Genomic DNA, 26,802 nt, shown 5'->3' with positions numbered 1-26,802 from the left:
CTGGCCCGGGTGGGATGGTTTTAAGGAGGTGGGAGGCGGGGAAGTGGGGTCTGGAGGGAAGGGGAGTCAAAATCAGCCTTGTCTTTCTGTTGAGATGTCCTCTCCGCCCACCCCCTCTGCCCACCCCCACTCAGCCATTGACTACATCCAGTTTTTGCACAAGGAGAAGAAAAAGCAGGAGGAGGAGGTATCCACGCTCCGCAAGGATGTCATGGCCCTAAAGATCATGAAAGTGTAAGGGAGGGTGTTGGGTTGGGGGAACCAGGGCATCTGGTTTTGAGGGGACTCTGAGGCCTCTTCAGTTCACACCCTGCCCTTCTTCAAAGGCCGCATCAGATGATATTCTTAGTCCCTTGTGTGGTAGGCACCACTTAATCCCAACTGTAGCAAATAATACTCTGGAAACACCAGTGGGATTTAATGAAGGAAAGGTTGGAGGGGGTAGGCCACCACTGACGTAGAAGCTGATGTTGAATCCATCCCACAAGTTCGCTGGGAATCTCCTTCCCCGGGGAGCATGGAGGGTAAGCGCTATTACTCTTCAGGGGCCAGGAGAGCTGCTGCAGCCCCTCAGGCCTGGCCTGCTCACTTTCAGGAACTATGAGCAGATTGTGAAGGCGCACCAGGACAACCCCCATGAGGGGGAGGACCAGGTCTCGGACCAGGTCAAGTTCAACGTGTTTCAAGGCATCATGGACTCCCTCTTCCAGTCCTTCAATGCCTCCATCTCTGTGGCGAGCTTCCAGGAGCTGTCGGCCTGTGTCTTCAGCTGGATTGAGGAGCACTGTAAGCCTCAGGTACGGGGCGGCAGTAGTCACGGGGTCAGGGGCTCTTCTCTCAGGCAAAGTGACCCAAGCTGTGATTTGTTCAGAGAGGCAGGGCAGCAGCTTTTAGGTTTCTTGAGGGTATTTTTACAACTTGTATTCCTGTTTCCCTCTGCTTTCTAGCCCAGATACTCCTGTGGAGGCTTCATTTTGCAAGAATGATCTGAGCACTCACTCATGCAAGGCCTTTGTTTAGTTCACGTTGTGGCAAGTAACAGCAGCCTCAGGCACTGCTTGCCTGCCCAGCAAGTGAGCCCGGATCACTTGCACTTAACTTGGGGTTTTGGGAAAAGATTTAAGGCCCCCACCCTAGGCCCCGTACAGTAGTTTTCCTTGGGGTTCCTAATTATTATTTGTAATAGAGAGTGTGTTAACGGTTGACCGAGTTTTTTGAGGTCTGGTTGATTTTACTGAGGCTTGACTTGTATCTGAGATTTCTTTTTGTTTGCCAGTGTTTTTTTCTGTATAATTTAAAAAAGCGACTCTACATTTCCAGTTATCACAAAATATTGGCTGTATTCCTCATGCTGTACAACACCCCCAGTCGCTTGTACCTCCCATTCCCCCACCCTGATGTTCCCCCAACCCCCATTCCCGACTGGTAACCACTAGTTTGTCCAGCGTACTTTTTGGTTATATTCACTGGTTCATTGTAGTTTTTTAGACTCCACTTGTAAGTGACGTCGTATAGTATTTGTCTTTCTCTGACTCGTTTCACTTAGCACAATGCTAAGTCCATACATGCTGCTGAAAAGGCAAATTTTCATTGTTTTGTCTTTTTATTTTAACTGAGAGGTATTCCGTTGTGTTTGTGTACCACATTTTTACTCATTCATCTGGGGTTTTCCTGATTTTTAAGTTTTATTGAAGTGTAGTTGATTTACAATATTAATTCCTGCTGTAAGCAGTGACTCAGTTATATTCGTTTTCATATTCTTTTCCACTATGGTTTGTCCCAGATAGTAAGTTTCCTGTGCTATTCAGTGCGACCTTATTATTTATCGTCCTACGTGTAAGTTTGTCTCTTAATGCCAAACTCCACCTCTCCCCTACCCACCCTGCCCTCTCAACCACAAGTCTGTTCTGTATATCTTGTTTCACAGATACTTTGTGTTGTACTTTAGATTCCACATATAAGTGATATATGGTATTTGTCTTTATGACTTCCTTTGCTGATTAATATGATCATCTCTAGGTCCGTCCAAGTTGCAGCAAATGGATTATTTCATTCTTTATGGCTGAGTAGTATTCCATCACACACATACACTCTGAATTAAGTGTTTTTGTTTTTTTGAATATACACACGTATTTGTTTTTTTTCAAACATATACGTCAGGGTGGAAGTGCTGGATCATTTGGTAGCTCTTTGAGTTTTTTGAGAAATCTCTATTATTATTTTCCACAGTAGCTGCACCAATTTACATTCCCACCAGCAGTGTGCAAGAGTCCTCTTTTCTCCACATCCTTACCACCATTTATTATTTGTGTTCTTTTTGATGATAGCCATTCTGACAGGTATAAGGTGACAGATGATTGTGGTTTTGATTTACATTTCTCTGATGATTAGTGACGTTCAGCTTCATGTCCCTGTTGGACACCTGCAGTTCCTCTTTGGAAAAATGTCCATTCAGTTCTTCTGCCCATTTTTTAATTGGGTTGTTTTCCAGGGATGTTTTTTGGCCATACCATGTGGCTTGTGTGATCTTAGTTCTCTGACCAGGGGTTGAACCCGGGCCACAGCAGTGAAAGCACCGAGTCCTAACCACTGGACCACCAGGGAATTCCCTAGTTTTCTGATGCTGAGTTGTTATCAGCTGTTTATATATGTTGACTATTAACCCCTTGTCAGTCATATCATTTGCAAATATTTTCTCCCATTCAGTAGGTTGTCTTTTTGTCAGTGGTTTCCTTTGCAGTGTAATAGCTTTTAAGTTCAACTAGGGTCCCATTTAATTTCCTTTAGGAGATGGCTCTAATAAAATATTGCTGTGATTTATGTCAGTCTTCTGCATGTGGTTTTCTCTGAGTTTTATAGTATCCAGCCTTACTTTAGGTCTTTCGTCTATTTTGAGTTTTCGTATATAGCGTTAGAGAATGTTTTACTTTCATTCTTTTACATGTAGCTGTCCAGTTTTCCGAGCACCACTTATTGAACAGACTGTCTGTTCTCCACTGTGTATTCTTGCCTCCTTTGTTGTACATGAACTGACAGTGAGTGCGTGGGTTTATTTTTGGACTCTCCTGTTCCGTTGATCTTGTCTGTTTTTGTGCCAGTATCATACTGTTTTGACTACTGTAGCTTTTGTAGTAAGTATAGTTTGAAGTCAGGTCATATGATTCCTCCAGTTCTGTTCTTTCTCAAGATTATTTTGGTTATTCAGGGTCTTTTGTGTTTCCATACAACATTTAAAGTTATTTGTTCTGGTTCTGTGAAAAATGCCGTTAGTATTTTGATAGGGACTGCACTGGGTCTTTAGATTGCCTTGGGTAGATGGTCATGTTAACCATGTTGAGTCTCCAGCCAAACAACAGGTTGTGTCTTTCTGTTTGTGTCCAGTTTCTTTCATCAGGATCTTATTCTGAGTACAGGTCTTTGCCTCCTTAGGTAGGTTTATTCCTAGGTCTTTTATTTTTGATGTGATGGTAAATGGGATTGTTTCCTACATTTCTCTTTGATCCTTCATTGTTAAAGAAATGCAAGAGATTTCTGTACATCAGTGTAGTATTCTGCAACTTTACGAATTCATTGTTGAGCTCTAGTAGTTTTCTGATGGCGTCTTTAGAACTTTCCACGTTTAATATCTTGTCAGCTGCAAACAGTTTTATTTCTTCCTTCCCAATTTGGATTCCTTTTATTTCTTCTCCAATTAGTATAACTAGGAGTTCCAAGACTATGTTGAATAAAAATGGTGAGACTGGGCATCCGTGTTTTGTTCCTGATTTTAGAAGAAATGCTTTCAGCTGAAGCCATGTCCCAAATTTTTATTGCAGAACACCATGAACATACTCAGCATTGCAGGTTGTACCATGAACCCTCAAATGCCCCCGCCTAAAGTGTACCATTAATCATTTCTGTATTTGCTTTATCACAGAGCAGTGCGTCTCAGCCTATTTTGGGGGCATGTGCAAAGTAAACTGTAGCCATCAGTGCTTTCCAGGGGCTTTTTATTTGAATGGTACTCTAAAGAGCGCACCTGGCCCAGGCAGGTGTCACTGAGCAGCTCTGTGCCCTCCTTGACTGTCATCTCTTTCTTTCTGTGCGGCCCTCACCAGACCCTACGGGAAATTGTGATTGGCGTCCTGCACCAACTGAAGAACCAGCTTTACTGACCAACTCTTGGAATCTGCAGAACAGCCAGCAAGAGGCTTTGAGTCTCCTACTTGGCCATGGAGCCACTGGGCTTATGAGAGTGGACTGTGGCACTGCACACTAGTGAGCTGCTTTCTCCTCAGTGTTTGGCTCCCCAGCTTCCTCCATGCCCTCCCCCGCCTTCATTGAATTGGCGGGGGGAGAGTATTATGAAAGCTTTAATTTATTTGACCATAGATCTCAAACCTACCTAGTCTTTCCCCCTCCCATAGAAGTCCTCAGGATAGAGGTCTGCTCTTGGCACCCTAAAGAGCTCCTGGCCTCTCCCCTTTTTTGAAGCCTGGAATTCCTGCTCATATTTGGTAACTACTATTTGCCTGTTCTGGTGTCTCTGGCAACACTGAGCCAGTGCAGCCATTTGGCAGTAGTTGGATGGGAAGAAGGGAGTAAGAGGAAGTACTCCCACAGCCATGAGGGGTGGAAGGCGGCCTCATGCCTAGGCTAGGGCTGCCTGGTCAGTCCAAGGTGAGGCCAGAGCTTTTTCTGGCCAACTCAGGGCAGGGCTGCCAGGTTCCTGCCCTTGCCCCCTACTCCACTGCCTCCCTGCTCTGGGTGGTAGAGGGAAGCAACCTCCCCACCCACTCCTGCCCTCTGTCCCCACAGGCAGCAGCAGTGCACAGCAAAGTCAAGTGTGACACAACACTACATATTAAATGTTTTTAATTTTTCTAAACAATGCAATTTTGCTAAAGTTACAATTTGGGAAAAGTAACTGGCCCCCAGACTACTTGCAGCCTTTCTGTCAAGTGTATCTGGCCCTCTACCGTCTCAGTGCTTCCTACGTTTCTCCCAGGACTTGGGGGGAGTGAAGGTGGGTAGAGGAGATTCTTTAAAGGCCTTCTGACTTGCAGAGCCCAGGAGAATCCTGGGTAAGGCCCTGGGCTTCTTGAATGCTGTGTCTGGCAGCCTCTCTCTGCCCTTGTTCCCAAGCTCCCTTTTGCCTTCCTCAGGTTTGATAGTTGGGAGGTGTGATTATCCAGAGGAAATGAAATATTTTTGTATCAAACTATATTACAATAAATATTGCCAAATGCTGTCCTTTAGCGTTTTTCCACATTTAAGTGTTTAGTTTAAGCAGTTGACAAGTGGCTGATGAAATAAGCATGCCCATCCTCTCTGGGCCACCTGCGCTCCCTCCCTCCACCCAGTACTCTGGTGTGTGCCCAAAGGTGGGCACCACCAGGAACAACAAAAGAGCTGACCTAAACACGGCAGCCAGTCCAGAACGTCTGTTCCCAGTCCTGCCGGGGGAGCCTTTCAGGGATCTGGGAGCTTGACGTTGTGATCTTCATCCGTCTCTATCCCAACTTCCTCCTGTGTGGCAGCGAGACAAGAGAATGAGACCGCCTTGGATCAAAGTCCCAGGGGAGCAAGGGAGGGCGAGCACCACTTACAAAGAACTGCTTCTTGCTCTTGGGGTATCCTTCAAGGATGGCATCAGACAGCTCTGTTGCCTGAGAAGAAATAAGACCACCCCGTTTCAGATGCCAGTACTGGGCATGCCTGACGGGCCCCTGAAACGAGGCAGCTGTGTCCCCGGGGGCTGCTATCGTCCAGGGCCTTCCTAGAGCTCCCCTACACTTACCATCCTCTTGCGCTGCCTCCACTCCTTGTGGTACTTCTGCCTCTCCTTGTACACCTAGACGGGGAAACAGGTTCCTTTGAGCCCACAGCAGCTGCTGGGGTCAACCCTCTTCCTCACTTCGAACCTGCAGAGGCAGCCCTCCCTGCTCCGCCTCCCTCCCAGCCCACCTGCTCTTTCTCTTCTGGAGTCACGTGGTTGGTGGCCGCTTTGATGTTCTTCAGTCTTTCTCTGTAGCCAGCACATTCCTTCTTTAGCTCCTCGATCTCTTTCTGCATCTCCGGTGTGGTCAGGGCACTAGTTAACTCCTTCAGCTCTAAAACCACACCTCCCTGAAGTCAATGGCTACCCTGAGGTAGGAGACGAGGCCTCCACCTTGCTCTGGGCTCTCTCCATACGGGGTTCAGAATGGGTCCTATATTCTGGAAAGCCTCAAGAAAGACTAATGCTTACCAAATTACCAGTTTATTCCAGTTTTCTTTCCTCCTAAATCTACAAACAGTTGGGGAGTGTAAGTTCGAGTAGACTATTAGCTGTAGTCAATTAAATAGGCAGAATAAAGGGGAGTGTGGGAACCGTGTATTGATATCACAGTAGGGAACGTAAATGTCTGTCTTGCCCATTTGTCTTCAAAAGCCATTAGCTGTTACACATTAAGTTGAATGTGACACCTATGTTGTTGTTATTTAGTGGCTAAGTCGTGTCTGACTCTTGCGACCCTCGACTGCAGACTGGTCCTCTGTCCATGGGATTCTCCAGGCAAGAATACTGGAGTGGGTTGCCATTTCCTTCTCCAGGGGATCTTCCTGACCCAGGGATCGAACCCCTGTTTCCTGCATTGAATGGTGGATTCTTTTACCACTGAGCCACCAGGGAAGCCCATAATGCCTGTGGCAGCCTAGCAAAGGGATCTCTGCTGCGAGATGTCACTGCACTCAATAAATCCTGCACTTAGTAATCCCTGACCTTGGGACCAACCCTGACAGTAGGGGCACCTTCCAGGGGCTGCCAGTCCTACCAGCCTCCATGTGGCGGCAGCTCTGCTGCAAGCTCTGCACCTTAGCCGTGAGAGCCAAGATTTTGGCATCCAGGCCTTGGAGGTCAGCATCACTGACCACGTCAAACTGGTCCTGCCAGAGACAAAAGGAAAAACAGAAGCAGGCTGATGGGAGGCACAAGAGGGGACCCACATCTGGGAAGGCAATGTTCATATACACTTGAAAATCTGGGGCTCCCCAACCCTCCAGAGGGCCCAGGAAGGTAGTGGGAGGGTACTTCTGAGCAGTCGTTCAGTCTAGAACCTGTTTCCTCAAAAAGCTACAAGAAAGAACAAGTTGAAACCTGCTATTCGTCCTCAGGGGCTTTGAGGTGTGGGATCCTGACCAATAGAACAGAAATAATCTTGCAGTTTACTAGCAAAACTACTCACTGGGCTGAAGGAGTAAAGAAACATTCTTTTAAAGGGGCTGATACCTAATTACAGGTTTCCACAGTAGTAAGAATCAAGACAGGTGAAGAGGCATGGTGGGAGGTATTCAGATAAGGACATCAGTGAGTCTGAGGCGCCCCTTCCATGTGAGCAGCTGCTAGAAAAGGCCTGTGCTGGGGCTCAGCGGCATCCTGTCAGTTGGTGATGTGAAGCAGGATAGAAAGAACTGGAATGCCACCCTGAGCAGTTTGGACTCTACAATCAAGTGCAGTAAACCATTAAGGCAGAAGGCAGCACTACAACCTGCAGGCCAAATCCTGCCAGATGCATGTTTTTAAAAACACAAAATTTATGGAAACATAGCCATACCCATTCATCTACATACTGTGTATGGCTGGTTTTGCCCTACAATGGCAGACTTGAATGCCACTGACAGCTGTGCAGCTGCAACAAAAGACCACCAGGTCTGCAAAGCATAAAAATATTAACTGGCCCTTTACAGGAAAAAAAACCTGCCAACTTCTTTATGGAATCTTCAGTACAGCAGTAATATAATGAAACCTACTTTAGGGAAATTAGCCTTGACAGTGGATGTTAAATCTTGTAGGAGTACTGAGTAAAGGAAGATGGATGACAAACGGGGTCGGCTTTAGAAGAGCTTCAGTTTTGTAATGGAGGCAAGTGAAAGACAATTACAATAGAGGATGCCTCAAAGAGATGAGTGCCTGAGGAAGGCAGTTAGTTCAGAGCAGTAAGGAAGGTTTCCAGAGGTGATGCCTGAGTGAAATCCTAATGGATGAGTAAGAGTTAGCTAGGCAGAGGAAGAAGGGACTCCAAAACCTGGGCAGAGGAAGGACAACAAGCAAAGGCCACAGAAGTTAAATACATCTAAATGGGCTAGTATTGATGGCTGGAGAAATAACCAGGACAGGAGAGGCTGGAGCCAACTCTCTGAGTGCCTTTTATCTGTTCTAAGGAGCACTGGAATTTTTGGTAGGGAAATGGCATGACTAGAGTTGCACGTACATAGGTTATTCTGGCTGCAATGTTTAAGATATGTGTAAGGAGCCCAGGCGATCAGGAGGATACTGCAATAGACGAGGAACACCTGAAGCACAGCAGTGGTGGCAGCTGGAAAGGAGAGGATGGAGTCAAGAAAGGAGAAACACCTAGGCTTGACGGCTGACTAGGCGTGTAAAATAAGGAAGAATAATTTCCCAGGGAATTCCCTGGTGGTCCAGTGGTTAGGACTCAGTGCTTTCACTGCTGAGGGCCCGGGTTCGATCCCTGGTTGGGAAATGAAGATCCCACAAGCTGTGTGGTGAGGCCAACCAAAAACAAAAAGAATGACTCCCTACTCTCTGGCCTGGGTGAAGAATGATTCCGTTAGGGAGAAGAACACAAAAGGAGCCGGTTTAGGGGAGAAATGAAGCATTCTACTTTGGCAATATTGATTCTGATGGGTCTGAAGGGGGTCTGGGCCGCAAACAGAAGGAAAACTATTTGGCAGACTGGTTCTCATTCTAGATGACTGGGAATAAGAACTTCCACGTGTAAATGGACCTCGACAGCAACAATTCAGGATTTTCTGTCATCGATCATATTTCAAGTCTGGAAATCTAGTGAAGTCTGGATGACAGCAAAGGGAGTCCACACTTTGTCCTAAAGGTTGGCTGGGGCCCTTTAAATGACCTAAGACGGGTGAATTTCACTTGATGCTCCAATTCTCCCAAATAGAGTTCATACTAGGGGCTGACAGACCTAATGCCGGGCTCTCATACATCTGTTTTCCTCACCTGGTCCGCAAAGTATATCTTCTGCTTGCCATACATCTTCTCTTTGATTTTGCCTTGTTGGGCCAGCTGCTCCAGCGCCTTCACCACCGCCTGACAGAGGCGAGAGGACGGAGCAATCAGGAGAGGGACTTCGGGAGCCGGAAGGATGTCACCAATGATGGGGGAAGCGCCCGACAAGCCTTAGGAAGCCCTGGGCTAAAATGGCAACCTGGAGGTGCAGGACCCTGGGGGTCCCAGGGGAGGTCCCGGGGTCCCAAGAGAGGGTTCTCACCGTCTTGCCCAGCCCATGTTCCCGCTGCAGGTTCCCGAACACGTCCTGGGCACTGTAGGGCCGGTTCTGCTCCTGTAGGTACTTCAGCAGGATCCCGGAGGCTACGGATAGAGACAAGGCAGGAAGGGGGGTCCTTCAACCGACCCCAACCCACCCTCCTCCCGGTCTCCCAGCTCCCACGGCTGTTACCTCCCGCGGCAGCTTCTGACCGGCCTTTACTCATGGCTTTTCCCGCCACCAAACTCCGAAAACCGGACGTTGTAGTTGCTCGGGGTAACGGCTCCTTCCGGCAAAGGGCAGGGCGGGCCTCAAGTGTGATTGGCTGGGGGCAGCCTTCGCGAGGAGCGGAGCGGATCGGCCCTTCCCGGGCACCGTACTTCAGCTCGGCCTGCTCTAGGGAGTCCGGCTCCCGCCCCAGCGGCCTGGGTCTCTGCTGGAGAGGTGGGATGTACGCTTCGAACCTCTCTCTTCCTCCCTTCGGAACCAGGGCTGTAGGGAATCACGCCTTGGAGTCTCGGGACCCAGCTCCAGCGGCCGCTGAGCACTCGTGACCTTGAGCTGGACTGAATATTTGAGTGGAAAGGAATCTCGGCATCAGCTCCCGCTGGGCAAGTGACTTGCTCAAGGTCACAGTTACCCAAAGGCGTGTCCCGTCCCACGGCCCAAGCCTTTCTCTCGGTTTTTATCTTTTGTAAAACGCGAACAAGAGGTGCTTGCGGGGAGTGGGGGGTTGTGAAGACTTAATAGAACGACGCGTAGACGCCCTGCAAGGAATAACGCTGCGTTTGCCCGTTACCGAGCTTCTCACGCAGGGGGCGCTCAGCACACGCTGTGGTTGAAGGTATGGTTGGGAGGGGGCTGATCGTAAGCCACAAAGCTTGTAGAAGTTTCTTTTTGGCAGAGACAGTCTTAGGGCAACACCTGACAGGTGCTTTCCATTCCTGCCCACAGTGGCGAGTGGGACAAAGCCTTAAAATAAGTTATTTCTAGTTTCTGAGGTCAGCTGAAGGCCAAAGAACAGCTGTTCCTGCAGCTCAAAGAATCCAGTGGGGCATGGTGCTACTTTTAAAAGCCTCTATTACCTCAAATCTCATTAGCCTTTGAAACCTGTATTCCTCTTCACACGTTTAGCGGACAATATTAAGAATTAGAAATGATGGAACTGCAGGTTAGATGCCCGCCAGGAGTGCCGGTTATGCTGTCTGGGCTCTCCTGGAGATGGGGGTTAGCTTCCTACCATGGTGATTTTTCTGGCCGTCACAGAACAAAAAACCGAGGATGAGCAAGTGGGTCCTTCACACACTGGGCTTTCTTTGAGGCTGTCACCTCCTCTAATAACATCTCAGATTAGCAAGACCTTTCAAGGCTAAGACACCATTCAATGTTAAGTCTCTTAAAGGTTGTTCTCATACAAGATTTATTCCCCAGCACCCCTCCCACCCTCATCCCCATCCGGATTCACAGTGGAGGACTAAGGAGATTCAGAGCAGGATCCGCAGGTACAAAACACACCTTCCAAAGATTTTGCTCTCCTTCCTTTTCTCCCTCCTGCCAACTCCCAAGGCCTGAAGCTACACACACTCATGCAAACGCCAAAATCCCACTCCTTTCCCACACCTCCTGTTTTCTTCCACATCAGAGCTCACCTGTAAGACATCTGGGCTCTGAGAAGAGAGGTGTCCAAAGTCTGAGAACCCTAAAGCGAGGGAGAGGCTGTTACTCTCAACTTCACACAAAGGGAAGTGACTGAATCAGACACCAAGCTCTTCTCTCCTCTCACCGTTGACTATTTTTACTCCCTGGCCTCTACCTTGTCCATCAACCAAGAGCAAACACGTTAGCACACTCCCACCTGCAGCACGTGAAAACTGGCTCTGTCCAACATCCATCACCCAGGTGCGGGGTGTTGGAGGGAGTGGTCCCTGAGGATCAGCAAAGGGGTAATTTATGTGGAGGGATAGATGATTAGGAGAATTTGGCTTGAGCTCTGATTGGGGAGGCATAGGTTTAGAACTAGTGATCATTTTGTTTTTGTCTCACATGATTTTTACTAGGGGCAGTAGAATATAGATACCCCATACAGGGGTTTCTGCTGATTACAGACACATTCTCGCTAACTGGGCTCATCTTAAAAGAGGCCCTGCCAAACTGGGCAGTTGAAAACAAAATTATTAAAGGAGCTGAACAGAGGGTAAGAAGAGCTGGTGCAAGAAGAGCTGGTGGCTCCTGGGATGAATGCCACTGAGCCGTCTGTAAAGTGCTACTCTGACATCGCCTGTGTGGGATTATTGCTTCTCCAAAGGAGGAGCAGGGGAAGGAACGGGAACACGGAAATGGTATGGAATGGTATGGTATTGCTATGCTCGTTGCTCAGGCTGATGGGTAAATGGAGCCAGGGGTTAGCAGCACCAAAAATAACCAGGCAGCTCCAAAACAGTGAGTGAGTCTGGGAGCTACAGAGGCGTTCACCCTCCCAACCCACTGACCCCACAGCCCAAAGTAATGTGGAAGAGGCCCACCCACACCTCATGTTCACATTCTAAAACTTCACAAGCAAGATTCTGGAGCACTAGGGGCTAGGCCTCAAGAAATGAGGATGGGCTGAGGCAAGGGGAACAGGCCTGCTCTGCAGAACCAAAGGACAAGTTTGCTTAGAAAAAGGCAAATCAACCATGGCTTAGCAAAAGAGGACAGTAAAACTCTTCCAGCTGCCTGACTCGGAGCTCTAGGGAGATGATAAACGGAGGAAGGAAGGGAAGGGATCTATTCACTGAGGGCCTCTGACCACCCAGACCTAGAAGCACACAGCAGCATCCCCTCAAAAGGGAACCAATACCCCTGACTACTTTGTTCCCCAAAAGTACCACCATCCTGATGGAGAGAAGTGTCCCTCAGGGGAGCACACTCTCACTTCGGTGACTTGAGCTCAGATATCAGCATCTAGCTGATAGCAAGGGAGTGAGTATCCTCTGAGTAGGCCTCTGAGCATCAGCCAGGCCACCGTGCATACTATATATAATTCAGAGGGTTGGACCTGGGTTCTTCCCTTGCCCCTTCACCTTAAGTGGAATGGGGAGAAAAAAACTTAAACCACAGTGACCCCCCCCAAAGGAAGTCTCTCCTCAGTGGCTCCTGGAACTGGCAGGGTCCAGCTGATTCAGCTCTGACTGGTCCAGAAGTTCAAAGTCATCCCCCTCAGCATCAGTGTCCAGGTCTGAACTGGGTGCCCTGAGGACACCTCTGGTGGCTCTCCGAGGAGGTAGGCCAGAAGGGCCTGGCTGGGAGGCCCCTGACAGGGCCAGTTGGATCATGCCCTGCGAAACCAGGCTAGCAAGGTTGCTGGTGAGGTTGGATCCTGCAGGCAGGGCACCAAGCAAAAGCTCCGGCAGTGCAGCCTCTTCCCGGCCGGCAGGGAGGCCCTGAGACTCCCCAGCCCCCGGCGGGGACCGGTACATCAAGCTGGGCATCCCAATGCTGGTATCGTCCTCGTCATCCAGGCCCGTAGGATCCACGTTAATGGAAGGGAAGTCTGGAAGGTCTCTGGCGAAGGATTCCTCTGGATCACTGTGACCATCTAGGTCTGGGAGAACAGAGGAGTGTCTGAGACATGGCAACCGCCTGGCCTTCCTGTGCCCCAGCCCCACCACGTCAGCCCCAAATAACCAGATGTTTCCACCCTGGATTTCTGGCACTGGTCAGCCTTCCCCCTCCACTTATAGACTGCTGTTACCTTTACTGGCCAAAGAACTTCCCCTTTCTCTGCCATGTCCCCCATGAGCTTTGATCCTGAGGCCACTAAGCGACTGAGGACTTCCAGGGGAGCAGCAGTGCCATCTGGCTGGAGCCATGCCCCTAAAGCTGCTCCACCACCTAATCCACAGCTCAGAAAACAGGTGAGGCGGGGGTAGTGTCCCTGCTGCCTGCAAAGCTGAGTGGCAACAGTCAGAGCCAGTATCAACTTGGGTCCAAGGTTCCTCTCACCTTCAGAGCCTTCTGTTAGAGGTGTTTGGCCCCGTGAAAGGTTGAATGTACCGTTGTCTGTACAGGAGACCTCAGCATCCGAGTGCTCGGAGTCTGTGATGGCCAGTTCCCTGGCAACAGTGGAATCATCCAGCTGAGGTAAAGACAAGACCAACAAGCATGAAGAAGCGGTGCCATTAGAAAACGGGTGCAGTCTGCCACTTACAGCTTCACCAGTGAGCTGGCCCCAAAGGCTACCCCTAAGGCTAACAGTGTAACCAGGCATGGATGGCGACTTCAGTCAGAATCCTGACCCCTTTCAGGTTGCTCCCCCAGGGAAAACACTCTTTTTCATCAATCTTGAGCCCAGGAAGGAAAGCAGCCTTGAGAGTCAACCAGCCACTTATACTCTGATGCAAATAACTGACCCAGAGAATACTTTTCACAGGTGGCCAGGAGGAAATGCACAGGTTACCGCTTGACCTAAGGCAAGCTGGGCTGTTTAAAGAGAGATCAGGCCAGTTGCAGAAGTTCTGCCCTGATGGCAGGGGTTAAAAGGAGACATGGAAGAGGGTGTGCTGGTCACCAAACTCAAACAAAGATCTACATACAAAGTCCCAATATAATACTAGCTTCTCTCCTCACTGCTCTTGGGGGCAGGAAGGTCCTTGGAGAGCCCACAGTGACCCTGGAAACCTGTTTACTGTCTAAACAGGAGTACCAGATGGTAAAAAAGGAGCTAAAAAAACTGGCCAGTGAGGCAGCTCCCCACACCCCAGATACCTGAGGACAGAAGGCAGCAAGCTCCTCCTCGCTGTCACTGTGGTTGTCCGCAGCACGCTCTGGGTGGAGAGCTCTGCGCCGCACTGTGTGGGAAGAGCAGAAGCCATGAACACCTTCCCTTGAGGGCAAACTCCCGCCCTCTTCGAATTTCAAAGGCATTAAAGTCAGAATACCAGAGAATGAACCCCTTAAACCTACATAACGATGTCTGAGGAAGGAACTGCCTAAGTAGCAAGGTAAGCTAATAACATAACACAGGAAAGAAACCCTTTCTGTTCTGGTCAGATCAACTACCAGTCTTGTCAACAAGCCTCAAGATCAGCTAAGAACAGATCAGATATCAGTGTGAAAAGTGGATACTATCACAGAGAAGGCAAAGGGAGACACCCCACCTGGGCTGAATCAGGCTTTTGAGGAGTGGTACTGTTCAACTGGCTGCGTCAGGCGGAGCCAGGCCTTGGCACCCATGTGCAGGGCTCTTAGAAGGCCAGGGCTTAATGAAGACCCAAGCCGACCACACCACAGAAGAGAGGGAAAAGCTCGCTCGACTGTCGTTTGTGGGTTGGAGGATCTCAGGCTAGTATACACCCGGCTTCAGAAGCCAGTTTTCAATCACTTTGGGAAGGCAGCTTTCAGGAGTGAACAGAGGCCCACCTGAGGAGTTTAAAAGACCTACTCTGCCATTTACTAACCGTGAGCTTCAGTTTCCTCAACCAGAAAAGGAAAATATCACCCTCTTTTTAAGGGTGTTGTACAGACAACGTATGCAGAGCAGCCAGCTCAGTGCTTCGGCACATGGGACGTGCTTCATAAAAAGCAGCTAACACTGGGAATATCTTCACTGTCTTTTATATGACTTGGGAGAACTTGTCTCATATTTGTCTAAAATGGGAGTGTCTAGAATTCCAAAGGGAAAAATTGGTAAGCCTGCAGAGTTCCCTAGAGTAGATCATCACTTTTACCTACCACCCCGCTACGCACCAACCACATCCCACTTCTCCACGTTCAAGGACCTATGACGCCAAACCTCTGGGCTTCTCCTTCTCGCCAAACTGCCCAAATGGACGGAAGGTTCCCCTGGACACTTACATTGTCTCTCTCTCTGCTTGGACATCATGTAGCCACGAACGCTGAAGTCCAGCCGCTGCAGTGCGGGCTTCAGCCGTACATACACTCGGTCCCACAGTCGGTGGTACACAGCGAGGGGCCACATCATGACAGTGACAACTGAGAGGAGTGAGAAAGAGTGGTGAGATGGAGAAAGGGCTGCATACACAGTCCTCACTGTCCCTCTGCCGTGTGTCCTTAGGGCTGGGACACTTAGTGTGGGACAGTCCTGCTTAATTCTGCAGGTCATCTTCACGAGGTGAAGATTTTTGGGGTCAGAGACTTCTGTAGCCCTGACAGGGCTGTGCACGGTGGGCTGTGCTGCTGACACATCAAGGGCAGAACCAGTGCTGTCACCTGCATATGGGTGTCGCTGAGTCATAAACACGACCAGATGGTAACAATGCCTCGGCAGCTACACAACACATCATTCGAGCTTCTGCTATATAATCACCAGGGTCATTATTGCTCAGTTCTTCCAGCCTCAAGTAGACAGAGTTCATGCCAATATGAAGTAACTAAATTTACAAAACTGCTCTGGAGGGGTGGGGTGGGGGGAAGTGCTCCAGGTAAACAGAACCTAGTAACCTACAGAGTAAACAGAATCTAGAACAGAATCCTAAGAGTTATGTCCTACTGTTACACAATACACTGACTCTAAAAATTCCCTCCTGAAATAGGAACAGACAGTCCTTTCTTTATAGCTGGTTAGTGGACCCTTGTCAGTTTCTAAAATTCGGTAAGAAAAGGACTTTATATGTGGGAGCTTGACAGGTAAGAAGAAAGGTATTTTCATGACTCTAAACAGGACATGAAAATAAAAAAGGTCATTTCCTGGAGAACCAAAATATAAAAGTCCTCTCTCTAGACAAAGTTAGCTATGGCTAGAGAAGCTATGAGTAGGTTAAGCTTGTGGGGGAGGTATATATCGTACTTACGAATTAAGTAGGAGAGCAGGAGCCCAGGGATGTAGCGGCCCAAGACAGCCAAAAAGGTCAGTATCCCACAGCTCAGCAAGCAGAACTAGGGGTGTCAGGAAACAATATTAAGTTTCTGCTATATGGCAGGGGATGGGGTGGGGATGGGGGGCAGGTAAGATGGAATGTGACTGAAATGATTTTTTATGACCTCTGAATAAAGCATGGACATGTCAGAATGACATGTACCTAGCCACTGCTGCTGATGGTGATTCTGCTGGGGAGGAAAGGGAGCATGTCCACTTCTATTCAAACTCTTCTCACATGGCTAACCCCACAGGGCTGCACCTTTCATGCTGGGAAATGGTTTGAATAGGACTGAGCCAAAAATTCTCTCTGAAAACAAGTGCTGGTGGTGGGCTTTTTTAAGGCAAAGTAAAATAAAATGAAAAACTCAACCACTTACCACATGTTTAATATGACACAGAATGCACACAAGCAAGCTTTCTTTCCCATCTTGGGGCAGGAAGATGGCCTAATCTAAGTGGCAAGCACCTGAAGGAGTCATCGAGTTCTTGCCTTAGTCCTAGTGGCTGGTCAGAAGCCCCTTCCTATGACTTCCCTTGTCTCTACCAGCACCATGGTCTTTTCTTTCTTGAATGAGGATAGGTAGTAAAAGGGCTGTTTCAGTTTAGCATGAACTGAACTGAGAAGCCAGAAATGAGAGTGAAAAAGGGAAGAGTCTTACCTTGCCTGGGTTTTGCTTTTTGAAAAGCAAAAGATTCCTTATGAAAATGGTCCCACTAACCCAGACTTCAGCTACGTGGTGGCAGAGCTCGGGCACGCTGAGTAACCGAGGGTGCACAAAACCCCAGCTACGGGAAAGAGAAGGGGGAGCTGTGAAAGGAGGGTGCTGAGGGTTCCCCCCCATCTCACTTTGAAGGCAGCTGATGGTTCCGGGTTTAAATAGGGGCTGGGGAGTGGCTAGCCCAAGGTGCTCTAGAGGTGAAGCACGACTTTCTTCTTGGCTCTCCAGGTTGAAACTTGAATTTAAGGACTAGGAGGGCAAACTTGTTCTGACAACTCCACCCTATGAGCCAGCAGCCCAATCCACGTGTGTAAACCTGCCACCAGCTCCTAGGCCCTTTGTGCTTAAAAGCATCTTTCCTGTGCTCAGACTATTGCAATTCACTGAGATTGCAATCCAGGAGAAAACGTAAAGCACAGTCTGACAGCACTGTGGCGGGTGGGGTGGAGGCGATGGATGTGCCCCTTAGAGAGAAAACAAAACAAAACCAAAATAAACCCAGCAAAGACAATCCAACATATGACATGAATGAACTGAAAAATGAAAGCAGGAGCTGTAAGCCACAAGAGGAATCTTTGGCTTGCTGATGCCAGAAACGAATGTGTTTTCTGACCAGGAACCTTAAACAGCCAAAGGTAACAGAAACACTAAATGACCTGGTTTTTATAAAAGCCAGGAGACAAATGAGGTAAGTTGCCTCTAAGTTTTTACACGGGCTGAATAATTCCTTGGTACGTCAGCACGCTAATGTTGCTTTCTCAGAAATGTCTCTTACAAGTATCACAGGACACTCAGCATCTCAACCTACTGCTGCCTGAACTTTAGGATTTGTTAAAATGATTATTTGCAACAGACTAGGTTCTCAGCTTCTAATTTGTATCCAGAACATGGAGTTAACAACCTGTAACCAGAATATTACAACAAGAGAATCAATCAGAGCAACAAAAAGGGATTTAATTAGCATTCCATACCTCTCATTGTCTAACACGCCGGGTCTTGGCACTACAATATTAAAACAAACACCAGCATTAGTTGGTAGGGAAAACAAAACATGAAAATGTTAGGCTGTTGGTCTGATAGCTCAAGTTTTAATAGGTTTGGGGGAAAGGAAAACAGTAATAGCCAATAAAAAGGAGACACCATGTTATACTGCCAGTTAGGGAGCTACAGACAAGGGAATGATAGCTAATGCCTGCTCATTTCTCTGGTAGGATGGGGTGGGAATTCAAATGGAGCATTAGGGCCCCTTCTAATTACTACAGCTGAGAGCCAAGGTGCACACAAAGAAGTTCATCCCACCCACCCCTCAAGTGTGTCTGGGTTGCTCATATGCATCAATGTGTGCCAGGTCATGAGGGCATGTTATGACTACTTTAACTCTGGAAATCCGCTATTCAAAAGAGACCTATTAACTACAATCAGTGATGAAAAGTCTTCTGACATTCACTAGCCATAGGACAGGTGGGTGAACTACATGATTCCTTGAAGTCTCTGCAAAATAGGATGGGAATGTATTTAAAAACTGTACACTCTGGTTTGAATATTCTGCCAGCACTTCAAAAATAACATGTCCAACCTACATCAATTTTCCTCACTCTCAGTCTCCACCCAAACCAACTGCCCAGCCTGCCGCTGCCTACCTCTGCTAACTGTAATGCCACTCTTACTCCTCTCCTCGCTCTGAAATCCCAAAGCTGCTGTTATTCCTTACTCCCCTAACCTCCTATTTATCAGTCTTTTTAAACAATTTAAAAGAAATTCCTGAGAGGCAAATTGATACTGCCTTGGTATTGATGCAGTATCCAGTGAGGAAAATTATTTAACAACTTGATGACTATTTATTCCTCACACCAATTATGAAGGAAAGGATATCTCAGGTGGTGGATACAGATTTCCTGAGCTTAACAACAATGGGAAGGACAGAACTCAGCTCTAAGGCACTGTGGGTGGGGCGCTAGCCCTTCAAGTGTCTCCTAAAGCAAATAATTCAGACTTCAAAAGCTATTCCCAGCTTCACATACTCCTCCAGAAACTCCTAAAACTACAGGTAAAAATGATAGACAATTTCCGGTTCAGAATGTTCTAAATCCTACCAAACTCACCTTTTATTTCAGGCCAGATTTTGTTCTTCCATTGATCTATACACACAATAATCATTGAGCTGAATGCAAGTAAAAACACAAGACGAAGGGATGTCAGGGCAAAGAACCTAAAGGGAAGGAGAAAGAGAAGATCGTTATCCACTTAAGCTAATTTTATAAAAGACCCTATGTGCACTACTGGTTCTGTGGTAAACAGACTTAAGTGCTAGCTATACACCTTGGGAAAAACCACTTAAACTCAACGGACTTTAGCTATTTTACCTATGGTGTAGACATAAGAATTTGCTTCTGCAAAGCCAAATGACTAAATCAAATAAACTTAGAGCCCCTTTCAACTTTCAAGTCTGTGATTCTATTAATTTCAAGAAGAAATTCATCTTTTTTGTTGTCTGTTTTGGGGTTTCTCGGCCACACTGCATGGCTTATGGGATCTGAGTTCCCCAACCAGTGACCGAACCTGGGCCCTCAGCAGTGAAAGCTCAGAGTCCTAACCACTGGATGGCCAGGGAATCCCCAAAATTCATTCTCGAACTGAACAAGTTGTTATGATGAAAGCAAACGTCTTTCTATAAAATTAGACCCTGGTTCAGGGCAATAAACTGACAGAGGTGCATTAAAGAACAGCTAACTCAATCAGACATCCTTTTTCAGATAAAGGAACAAAGGCTCAAAAAAGTGAACCAACTTGGTCAAGGACACACAAAAAGTGAGCACTGAAGCTCCATCTAAAAACCACTTCTTCAGAACTGACATCAACCCTTCTCAAACTTCCCAGAAAACCTGACTCATTTAATGAGGAGAACATTACTGATACCAAAGCCAGACAAAACACTACAAGAAAACTACAGTCCAATACACGTTATGAATATTGAGGCAAAAATCCTCAATAAAATATTATCAACATGAATTCAGCAGCATATTAAAAGGATTATACACCATGACTAATTCCAGGGACTTATCCCAGGAATGCAAGGGTGGTTCAAGATACAAAAATCAACAACTGTAATGTATCGAATTAACAGAATGAAGGAAAAGCTAATTATTATTTGAAGGAATAAATATGGGTGCATAAAAAGATGTTTACAAAAAAATTGGGGAAATCAGAACACTGACAGTAGGTCTGAAAATATTAAGGAATTACTGTTAATTTGGGGGGATATGATGATATTATGGAAGTTCTGTTTTTAAAGAGTCCCTATCTTTTAGAGATACATACTAAGATATTTATGAATGAAATGACGTATTTGGGATTTGTGTCAAAACAATAGCCTGCCAAGGGGCAAAGGATGTGAAAGAAGAGGAAATAAGACTGACTGTGAGTTCTTCACTGCTGAAGCTGGGTGATGAGTACATGAAATTCCTTATGCTCTCCTCTCTACTTCTGTATATATTTAAAATCTTTCACAATAAAATTTTTTTTCAAAAAAAAAGACTGGTTCTTATGAATCTTTCTATGATCCAACTCAAAAGCCTCCAGGGCAGTGCCCTGCAGAGTGTCTGTAGTCCAGTGATTTTACCAGACTGTCAGGAAGTAAGTACAGAAACTGAAAGCAAGAATTTAGTAATTTTTATAGCAATTTGACCAAGTAATTTTGAACATAAGGATATATTTGGGTTTGTATTTTGTGTGCCTTTTTAACTTATCTAGGAACTTATTTATATTGTATTTTACAAAAATATTGATCAGATGTAGACCGGGGAAAAAGACAACACTAGTCCTTCACTGAAGATGGTTTGAGAGACAACTGTTCTAAGATCTTTGTTGTTGCTGTTTAGTTGCTATGTTGTGTCCGACTCTTTGCAAATCCATGGACTGTAACCCACCAGGCTACTCTGTCCATGGGATTTCCCAGTCAAGAACTGGAGTGGGTTGCCATTTCCTTCTCCAGGGATCTTCCCAACCCAGGAATCGAACCCGCGTCTCCTGCACTGACAGGCAGATTCTTTAACACTGAGCCACCAAGGAATTAAGGGAGGCCAAATGCATTACCAGAGAAGCAGTTCAGCAGGGCAGTGAGGTATGGCTTTTAAAGCTAGATTGACTTGAGTCTTTCTCTGAACAGGCACTCTTAGTTGTATGACTCTGAGTAAATTAGCTTAAACCTCCTTAAGCCTCAGTTTCCTCATCTATATGTGATATTAACAATAACAAATCATGCAGGATTGTTTGGAGGTATAAGAAACAACATACTTAAGTCACTTATAAAAGTATTATAGTTGGCTTCCTTGGTGCTCAGTGGTAAAGAATCTGCCTGCCAATGCAGAAGACCTAGAGGCAATCTCTGATCCAGGAAGATCCCGCATGCTGTGGAGCAACCAAGCCTGTGCGCCACAACTATTGAGCCTGCGCTCTGGGGCACGGGAGCTGCAGCTACTGAGCCCATATGCCTAAAGCCCGTGCTCCTCAACAAGAAAAAGCCACTGTAATGAGAAGCCCGAGCACCTCAACTAGAGAGAGCAGCCCCTGCTCACCGAAACTTGAGAAAAGCCTGCACAGCAACAAAGACCCAGCAGAGGCAAATATAAACAAATAAAATTATCTTTAAAAATACCATGGTTGATCTTGCTAAAAAGACAAGAAAATACAAACAAGGCACCTATATATGCCCAATATATGTCCTATTCAATTTTACAAAGGAGCAGTGTTATTAGCTATCATCACAGCAACTGATCAAACGAGAATAAGGATGACCAAGAGATCATTCATGGTTATAAACGATCTCATCTTCTCAATACAACACGTGACCTAATGACCTGACATATTCACAGAATACCATACTAAGAGTATAATCCTTTTTTTTTTTTTTAGAAAAAGCTGTATCTATGAATACATAGATATACATACATACATATGCATGCAGGGACTGTCAGAGGAACTTTAATTTTGGTCTCTAGATGTTTTGCACTGTTTTCAATAAACATGAATCCATGTTATGTATTTTAAACAATACAAAAAATGAGGGATGGAAGAAACCAAGAACTTAAAGAAACCCAGTCACTAATGGCAACCCTATTCCAATATTTCCACCCCATCACTTCAAGGATACTGTAATTATACACGAAATTAAAGAATGAAAGTAGTTTAACAGGAGTAAGCCTCAAGAGCTGCCCCAAGGCCATTAATCTTCTCTCCAAAGCCAGTTCATCACCTCAACAAACAAGGAAGTTTAACAAGGCCAAGGATAAGGGCTGAGAGCATCTTGCTCCCCCGTGCTGCTGCTTCCATGTCCCAGCAGCAGGATGTGGCACGACTCAGTGTTCTCTGAAGTACCTGCGAGGGCTCCCTAGGGAGGCAATCCAGACTATCTGCAACTTCCACTTTCCAGATCACAACTGCTAACGCAAATACAAACTGGGGTAGGGAAAGGATACTAAACTTTTCTAAGAAAGGTCAGTTTTTCAAAGATGACCGCAATAAAAACACAGTTTCTCAAAGAGCTGAACTATAGTCTGTTAGAGCCCCCACCTATGCTTCAACTCAATTCAAACATTTATTAATTGCCTACTATATGCTGAGGCCTTATGGTAAGTAGGCCAGTTACAGAAAAGAGTAACACATGGACCTTATTCTCAAGTGGATTTGTGTCAGTATGTGTTTGTAACACAGCATGATAAGACAACAATAACAATGAGGACATCTAAGCTGGGATTTGCAAAGGTAAGACAACACAGGAAAAGAGTGTGAGAAAGGAGAAGATATTCAGAGAGGGAGAACAGCCAGCTGGCATGACATATTTAGGGAACTACAAGTAGTCTGACAGAACTCAAATATAAACAACAGAGGGAGAGGATGAGTATGGGGAGAGAGGAAGAAGTCAGACCATGAGGGACCTTTTATGACAAAGGGTACTGAATTTTATCCTGCACATAAAGGAGAATCAGCAAAGAGTTTTACAAATGGTCTATTTGCTGGATCATGAAGGCTAAAACTGCAAGCATCTTCTTGAACCAGATTAATCCTGGTCAGTAATGCAATTTTAGAGCCAGACACAGGATAACCTTTCCTTGAACAAGCCAACGCAGAAACTTAAGAGGAAGAAGAGCTTTTCTGTGAAGTGAGAGTCGCTCAGTCATGTCTTACTCTTTGTGATCCCTCAGACTATACAGTCCATGGAATTCTCCAGGCCAGAATACTGGAGTGGGTAGCTTTTCCCTTCTCCAGGGGATCTTCCCAACCCAGGGACTGAACCCAGGTCTTCCACATTGCAGGTGGATTCTTTACCAGTTGAGTCACGAGGGAAGCCCAAGAACACTGGAGTGGAAATCCCGTCTCCAGCAGATCTTCCTAACCCAGGAATCCAACCAGGGTCTCCTGCATTGCAGGTGGACTCTTTACTAACTGAGCTGTGAGGGAAGCCCTACGTAAAATAACAATTCTTGGAAAAATAGTTTCTTCCATATAGATAAAATATTAATTAATGGGAAGTTCACCTCAAACCATTAGAGTTGATCTCTTCAAGGTACCTGCATGCATACATGCTAAGTCACTTGTGTCTGACTCTATGGGACCCTATGGACCCTGCCAGGCTCCTCTGTCCATGGGATTTTCCAGGCAAGAGTACTGGAGTGGGTTGCCATTTCCTCCTCCAAGGGATCTTCCCCACCCAGGAATTGAACCAGCATCTCTTCCATCTTCTGCACTAGCAGATAAGCTTACCACTAGCGCCACCTGGGAAGCCCCCTCCAAGGTACCTGAAAGTGAAACTGAAAGTCGCTCAGTGCATCCAACTCTTTGAGACCCCAAGGACTGTATAGTCCATGGAATTCTCCAGGCCAGAATACTAGAGTGGGTAGCCTTTCCCTTCTCTAGGGGATCTTCCCAACCCAGGGATCAAACCCAGGTCTCCCGCATTGCAGGCGGATTCTTTACCAGCTGAGCCACCAGGGAAGCCCAAGAAATACTGGAGTGGGAAGCCTATCCCTTCTCCAGCAGATCTTCTCAACCCAGGAATCAAACCGGGGTCTCCTGCATTGCAGGCAGATTCTTTACCAACTGAACTATCAGGGAAGACAATATCAAATGTTATTAATTCCTTTAGGGGTCTATCAAATATAAAAGAATATGGATAAGTGTGTACACCTTTCCTTCAGCCTCAATTCTAAATTCTTAAAAGGAAATATCAGTCTCAGATTGGTGTGTTTGGAATATAGTGAAGTCACATTATACTTTTATTTTATGGAGGTAACTTGGTTGTGACAGAGGATGAGATGGTTGGATGGCATCACTAACTCGATGGACATGAGTTTGAGTAGGCTCTGGGAGTTGGTGATAGGCAGGGAAGCCTGGCGTGCTGAAGTCCATGGGATTGCAAAGAGTCAGACACGACTGAGCGACTGAACTGAACTGCACTGGAGGCCTACCTGTTAAAAAAAATAACCAACTCTGCAACTATGTACAAGGACAAGACATAATTGAAGATAAAGTACTTGTGAGATTGGTGTAAGTAAGGAATGAAGACAAATAAGGGAGGATTCCTCTGGATTAGTTTCGTCTTCCAATGTCTATTTCTGCAAGCCAAAAAATTCACATACAGATATAACAGTGTAAAAGCTGGATAAGACAACATGCAAAACATTTTTCAGCAACTATAATCATCATGAGAACTTTCCAACTTAGCAAAAACAACTACAACTGCAGTCAACTCTGGATATTCACATGTGAATTATTTAATTTGATTATTGCCCACAGCCCATTACTCCTACCAATTGTAGAAGGTTCACAACAGACTTTTCCTTAATGATATTTATTTATTTATTTTATTTCTAATGGCAAGCATGTTTGTAGAAGAAATTTCAGAAAATATACTTCATAATTAAGGAAGAAAATAAAAATAAAATTAATACACTATTACCAGTCTGACAAAAAAAATTTTTTTACCCTAAATCTGGTCAAGCCTCTAGATTCAGCTACCAATTTACAGGAAACACACAGAAGAGCACAGAGGAACGTGTTAAGCCACAGGGATGCAATCAGCAAAATACAATCTGTAGGACACTTTACAGGACAAACTGGTTTCTTGCCTCAAAACAAGGAGGAGGTGGAAAAGAACTGGGGTATAGAAGACACAAAATTGGCCAAGAACTGAACATTTTTAAAGCTAGATACATGGTGATACATAATATTATTCTGCCTCTTATATATATGTTCTCCAATTTTCCAAAGTAAAAAGCTTAAAAAATAAATAACTCATTATCCACACACATATCCCAAAATATCAAGAGAGATTATTCCCTTCAGTTAAAAAAATATTCACATATAAAATACTCCATGGGAAAAAAAAAAAATACTCCATGGAAGGATACAGGGTACCTGGTTTAAAAACGTTCTCCTTCACTTAAAAATCCATAGATATGTTTTTCTTTATCACCAGAAAAGCACTCACAACTTGAGGATGATTAATTACATCATACACAGATACAATTAGTTTTTAAACCTTTCCCTAATTGAACTGAGATGCTTCCAATGTTTGATGTAATACAACTCTGTATCAGTGAGCATAAATCTGACCTTACTTATGATTACTTTAATTGGAAGTACTAGGTCAAAGGAGAAGGCAATGGCACCCCACTCCAGTACTCTTGCCTGGAAAATCCCATGGACGGAGGAGCCTGGTGGGCTGCCGTCTATGGGGTCACACAGAGTCGGACACGACTGAAGCGACTTAGCAGCAGCAGCAGCAGCAGCAGCACTAGATCAAAAACCATTAACTATTTTAACAGCATTACAGAGATACAGTTTGCATACCATAAAATATACCTTGTAAACAGTCAAATTCAGTGTTTTTTGGTATCTCAGAGTTGCAACTATCATAATTATCTGATTTAGAACATTTTAATCACCCCCAAAAAAACCCCATGCCGGTTAGCAATCACTCCCAATTTCTCCCAAGCCCTTGAAAAGGTAGTAACTTTTTAAGTGTCTTAATACTGTTGCCTAGTTTCCAGAAAGGCTGTCAAATTCATATTCCTATCAACCATACATCAGATTTTCCATATTTTGCCCAGAATTAAATACTATCATTTTTAAAAACCTAATAAGCAGAAATTAGTAATTCACTGCCACTTATATTAGATTTTTTATTATTAATGAGTATAAATGTATATATCCATTGATTTATTATTGTTTGGGTTTTTTTGTCCTTTTATAAATTATCCACCCCCTTTATTAGAGGCTAAAATTCCATTAACTATCAGTCTAAATAAAATACTTATTAGAAAAACAATCTGGTGTCCAGAAAAATCATGAGAAATTCCAAAAAGAAACAATTTTTTGAGGTCAACAAAACCATGGATCCTCATCATTGGTATCGGTAAATTAGAGTCTGCTATAATCATAAACAAAAGAAAGATCACATGTCTATTTCAATCAAAGAAGATACTATTTCTGGGTTTCTTTGTTATTACAGAATAAGCTTCTCTCAGTGGCACTTCAGAACAAAGCAGCCCATCCTATAGGGACAGAAAGCCCATTATTGTACAGCACTTGCGGCTGTCTGGTTAATGAGCCAGTCACTGGTAAATTAGAAAGACAAAAAATTAACGTAACCTATATCGTGTAGTGCTGGTTGCTGCCTGTACAAAACCAGAAATGAAACCAGCTAGCTGCAAACGACCCACCTTATGTTAATGGACACAAAGCACCCAACCTTAAAATCAGAACAGATAAAAACTTTTGGCAAAAAAAAAAGAAATAAAAAAAGAAGCCAAGGCAGCTCTGGGAATCCTCCCTGCTCAGGGAGACAGTGAAGGACTGGGAAGCCTGGCATGCTACAGTTCATGGGGTACCAAACAGTTGGACACGACTTAGCGACTGAGCAACAACAAGGCATCTCTGGGAGTCCTTCCTGCTACCA

The 26,802-nt window shown here is 45.6% G+C and overlaps 3 protein-coding genes and 1 non-coding gene across 6 annotated transcripts in view; 2 read left to right on the top strand and 2 right to left on the bottom strand.

Annotated features, from left to right (window-relative positions):
* MLX (MLX, MAX dimerization protein) overlaps positions 1-5,237 on the top strand; it is a 7,284-nt gene extending 2,047 nt beyond the window's left edge. For all 3 annotated transcript variants that reach the window (XM_010842505.1, XM_010842507.1, XM_010842506.1), the window contains 3 exons: positions 135-234; positions 596-797; positions 4,098-5,237. In XM_010842505.1, coding sequence (XP_010840807.1) covers positions 135-234; positions 596-797; positions 4,098-4,154 — 359 coding nt within the window. In that variant the 3' untranslated portion in view covers positions 4,155-5,237. The remainder of the gene's footprint in view (positions 1-134; positions 235-595; positions 798-4,097) is intronic.
* PSMC3IP (PSMC3 interacting protein) lies at positions 4,838-10,170 on the bottom strand. The gene is made up of 8 exons (XM_010842508.1): positions 9,462-10,170; positions 9,273-9,373; positions 9,002-9,091; positions 6,795-6,906; positions 5,947-6,092; positions 5,780-5,833; positions 5,589-5,648; positions 4,838-5,508 (listed from the first exon to the last, which is right to left on the bottom strand). Exons 1-8 carry the CDS (start codon positions 9,493-9,495, stop codon positions 5,452-5,454), a joined length of 654 nt encoding a protein of 217 aa, XP_010840810.1. The 5' UTR covers positions 9,496-10,170; the 3' UTR covers positions 4,838-5,451.
* TRNAE-UUC lies at positions 8,432-8,504 on the top strand. Its single transcript has one exon. It is a non-coding gene; the product is annotated as a tRNA-Glu (tRNA).
* Positions 10,171-10,672: 502 nt separating the features above from the next.
* FAM134C (family with sequence similarity 134, member C) overlaps positions 10,673-26,802 on the bottom strand; it is a 20,063-nt gene continuing 3,933 nt past the window's right edge. Inside the window, exons 2-9 of the mRNA XM_010842509.1 lie at positions 18,950-19,056; positions 17,819-17,849; positions 16,788-16,914; positions 16,061-16,145; positions 15,105-15,242; positions 14,016-14,098; positions 13,254-13,386; positions 10,673-12,852 (exon numbers count right to left, since the gene is read on the bottom strand). Of these exons, the coding sequence (XP_010840811.1) occupies positions 12,395-12,852; positions 13,254-13,386; positions 14,016-14,098; positions 15,105-15,242; positions 16,061-16,145; positions 16,788-16,914; positions 17,819-17,849; positions 18,950-19,056 (1,162 nt within the window). The 3' untranslated portion in view covers positions 10,673-12,394. The remainder of the gene's footprint in view (positions 12,853-13,253; positions 13,387-14,015; positions 14,099-15,104; positions 15,243-16,060; positions 16,146-16,787; positions 16,915-17,818; positions 17,850-18,949; positions 19,057-26,802) is intronic.

Source organism: Bison bison, unplaced genomic scaffold, assembly GCF_000754665.1.
Source record: "Bison bison bison isolate TAMUID 2011002044 unplaced genomic scaffold, Bison_UMD1.0 scf7180017864180, whole genome shotgun sequence".
In the NCBI taxonomy this organism is placed as follows: Eukaryota; Metazoa; Chordata; class Mammalia; order Artiodactyla; family Bovidae; genus Bison; species Bison bison.
Note: the sequence above shows the minus strand (reverse complement) of the source record. Positions and strands in the feature narration are given on the sequence as shown.

Bases quoted from the DNA above. Each gene is read 5' to 3' on its own strand.
- PSMC3IP (XM_010842508.1), bottom strand. From the start codon at position 9,495: ATGAGTAAAGGCCGGTCAGAAGCTGCCGCGGGAG. The intron at 9,374-9,461 runs GTAACAGCCGTG...CTCTATCCGTAG, and splicing joins GTCAGAAGCTGCCGCGGGAG to CCTCCGGGATCCTGCTGAAG. The intron at 5,509-5,588 runs GTAAGTGGTGCT...GCTGCCACACAG, and splicing joins AGAGCAAGAAGCAGTTCTTT to GAGGAAGTTGGGATAGAGAC.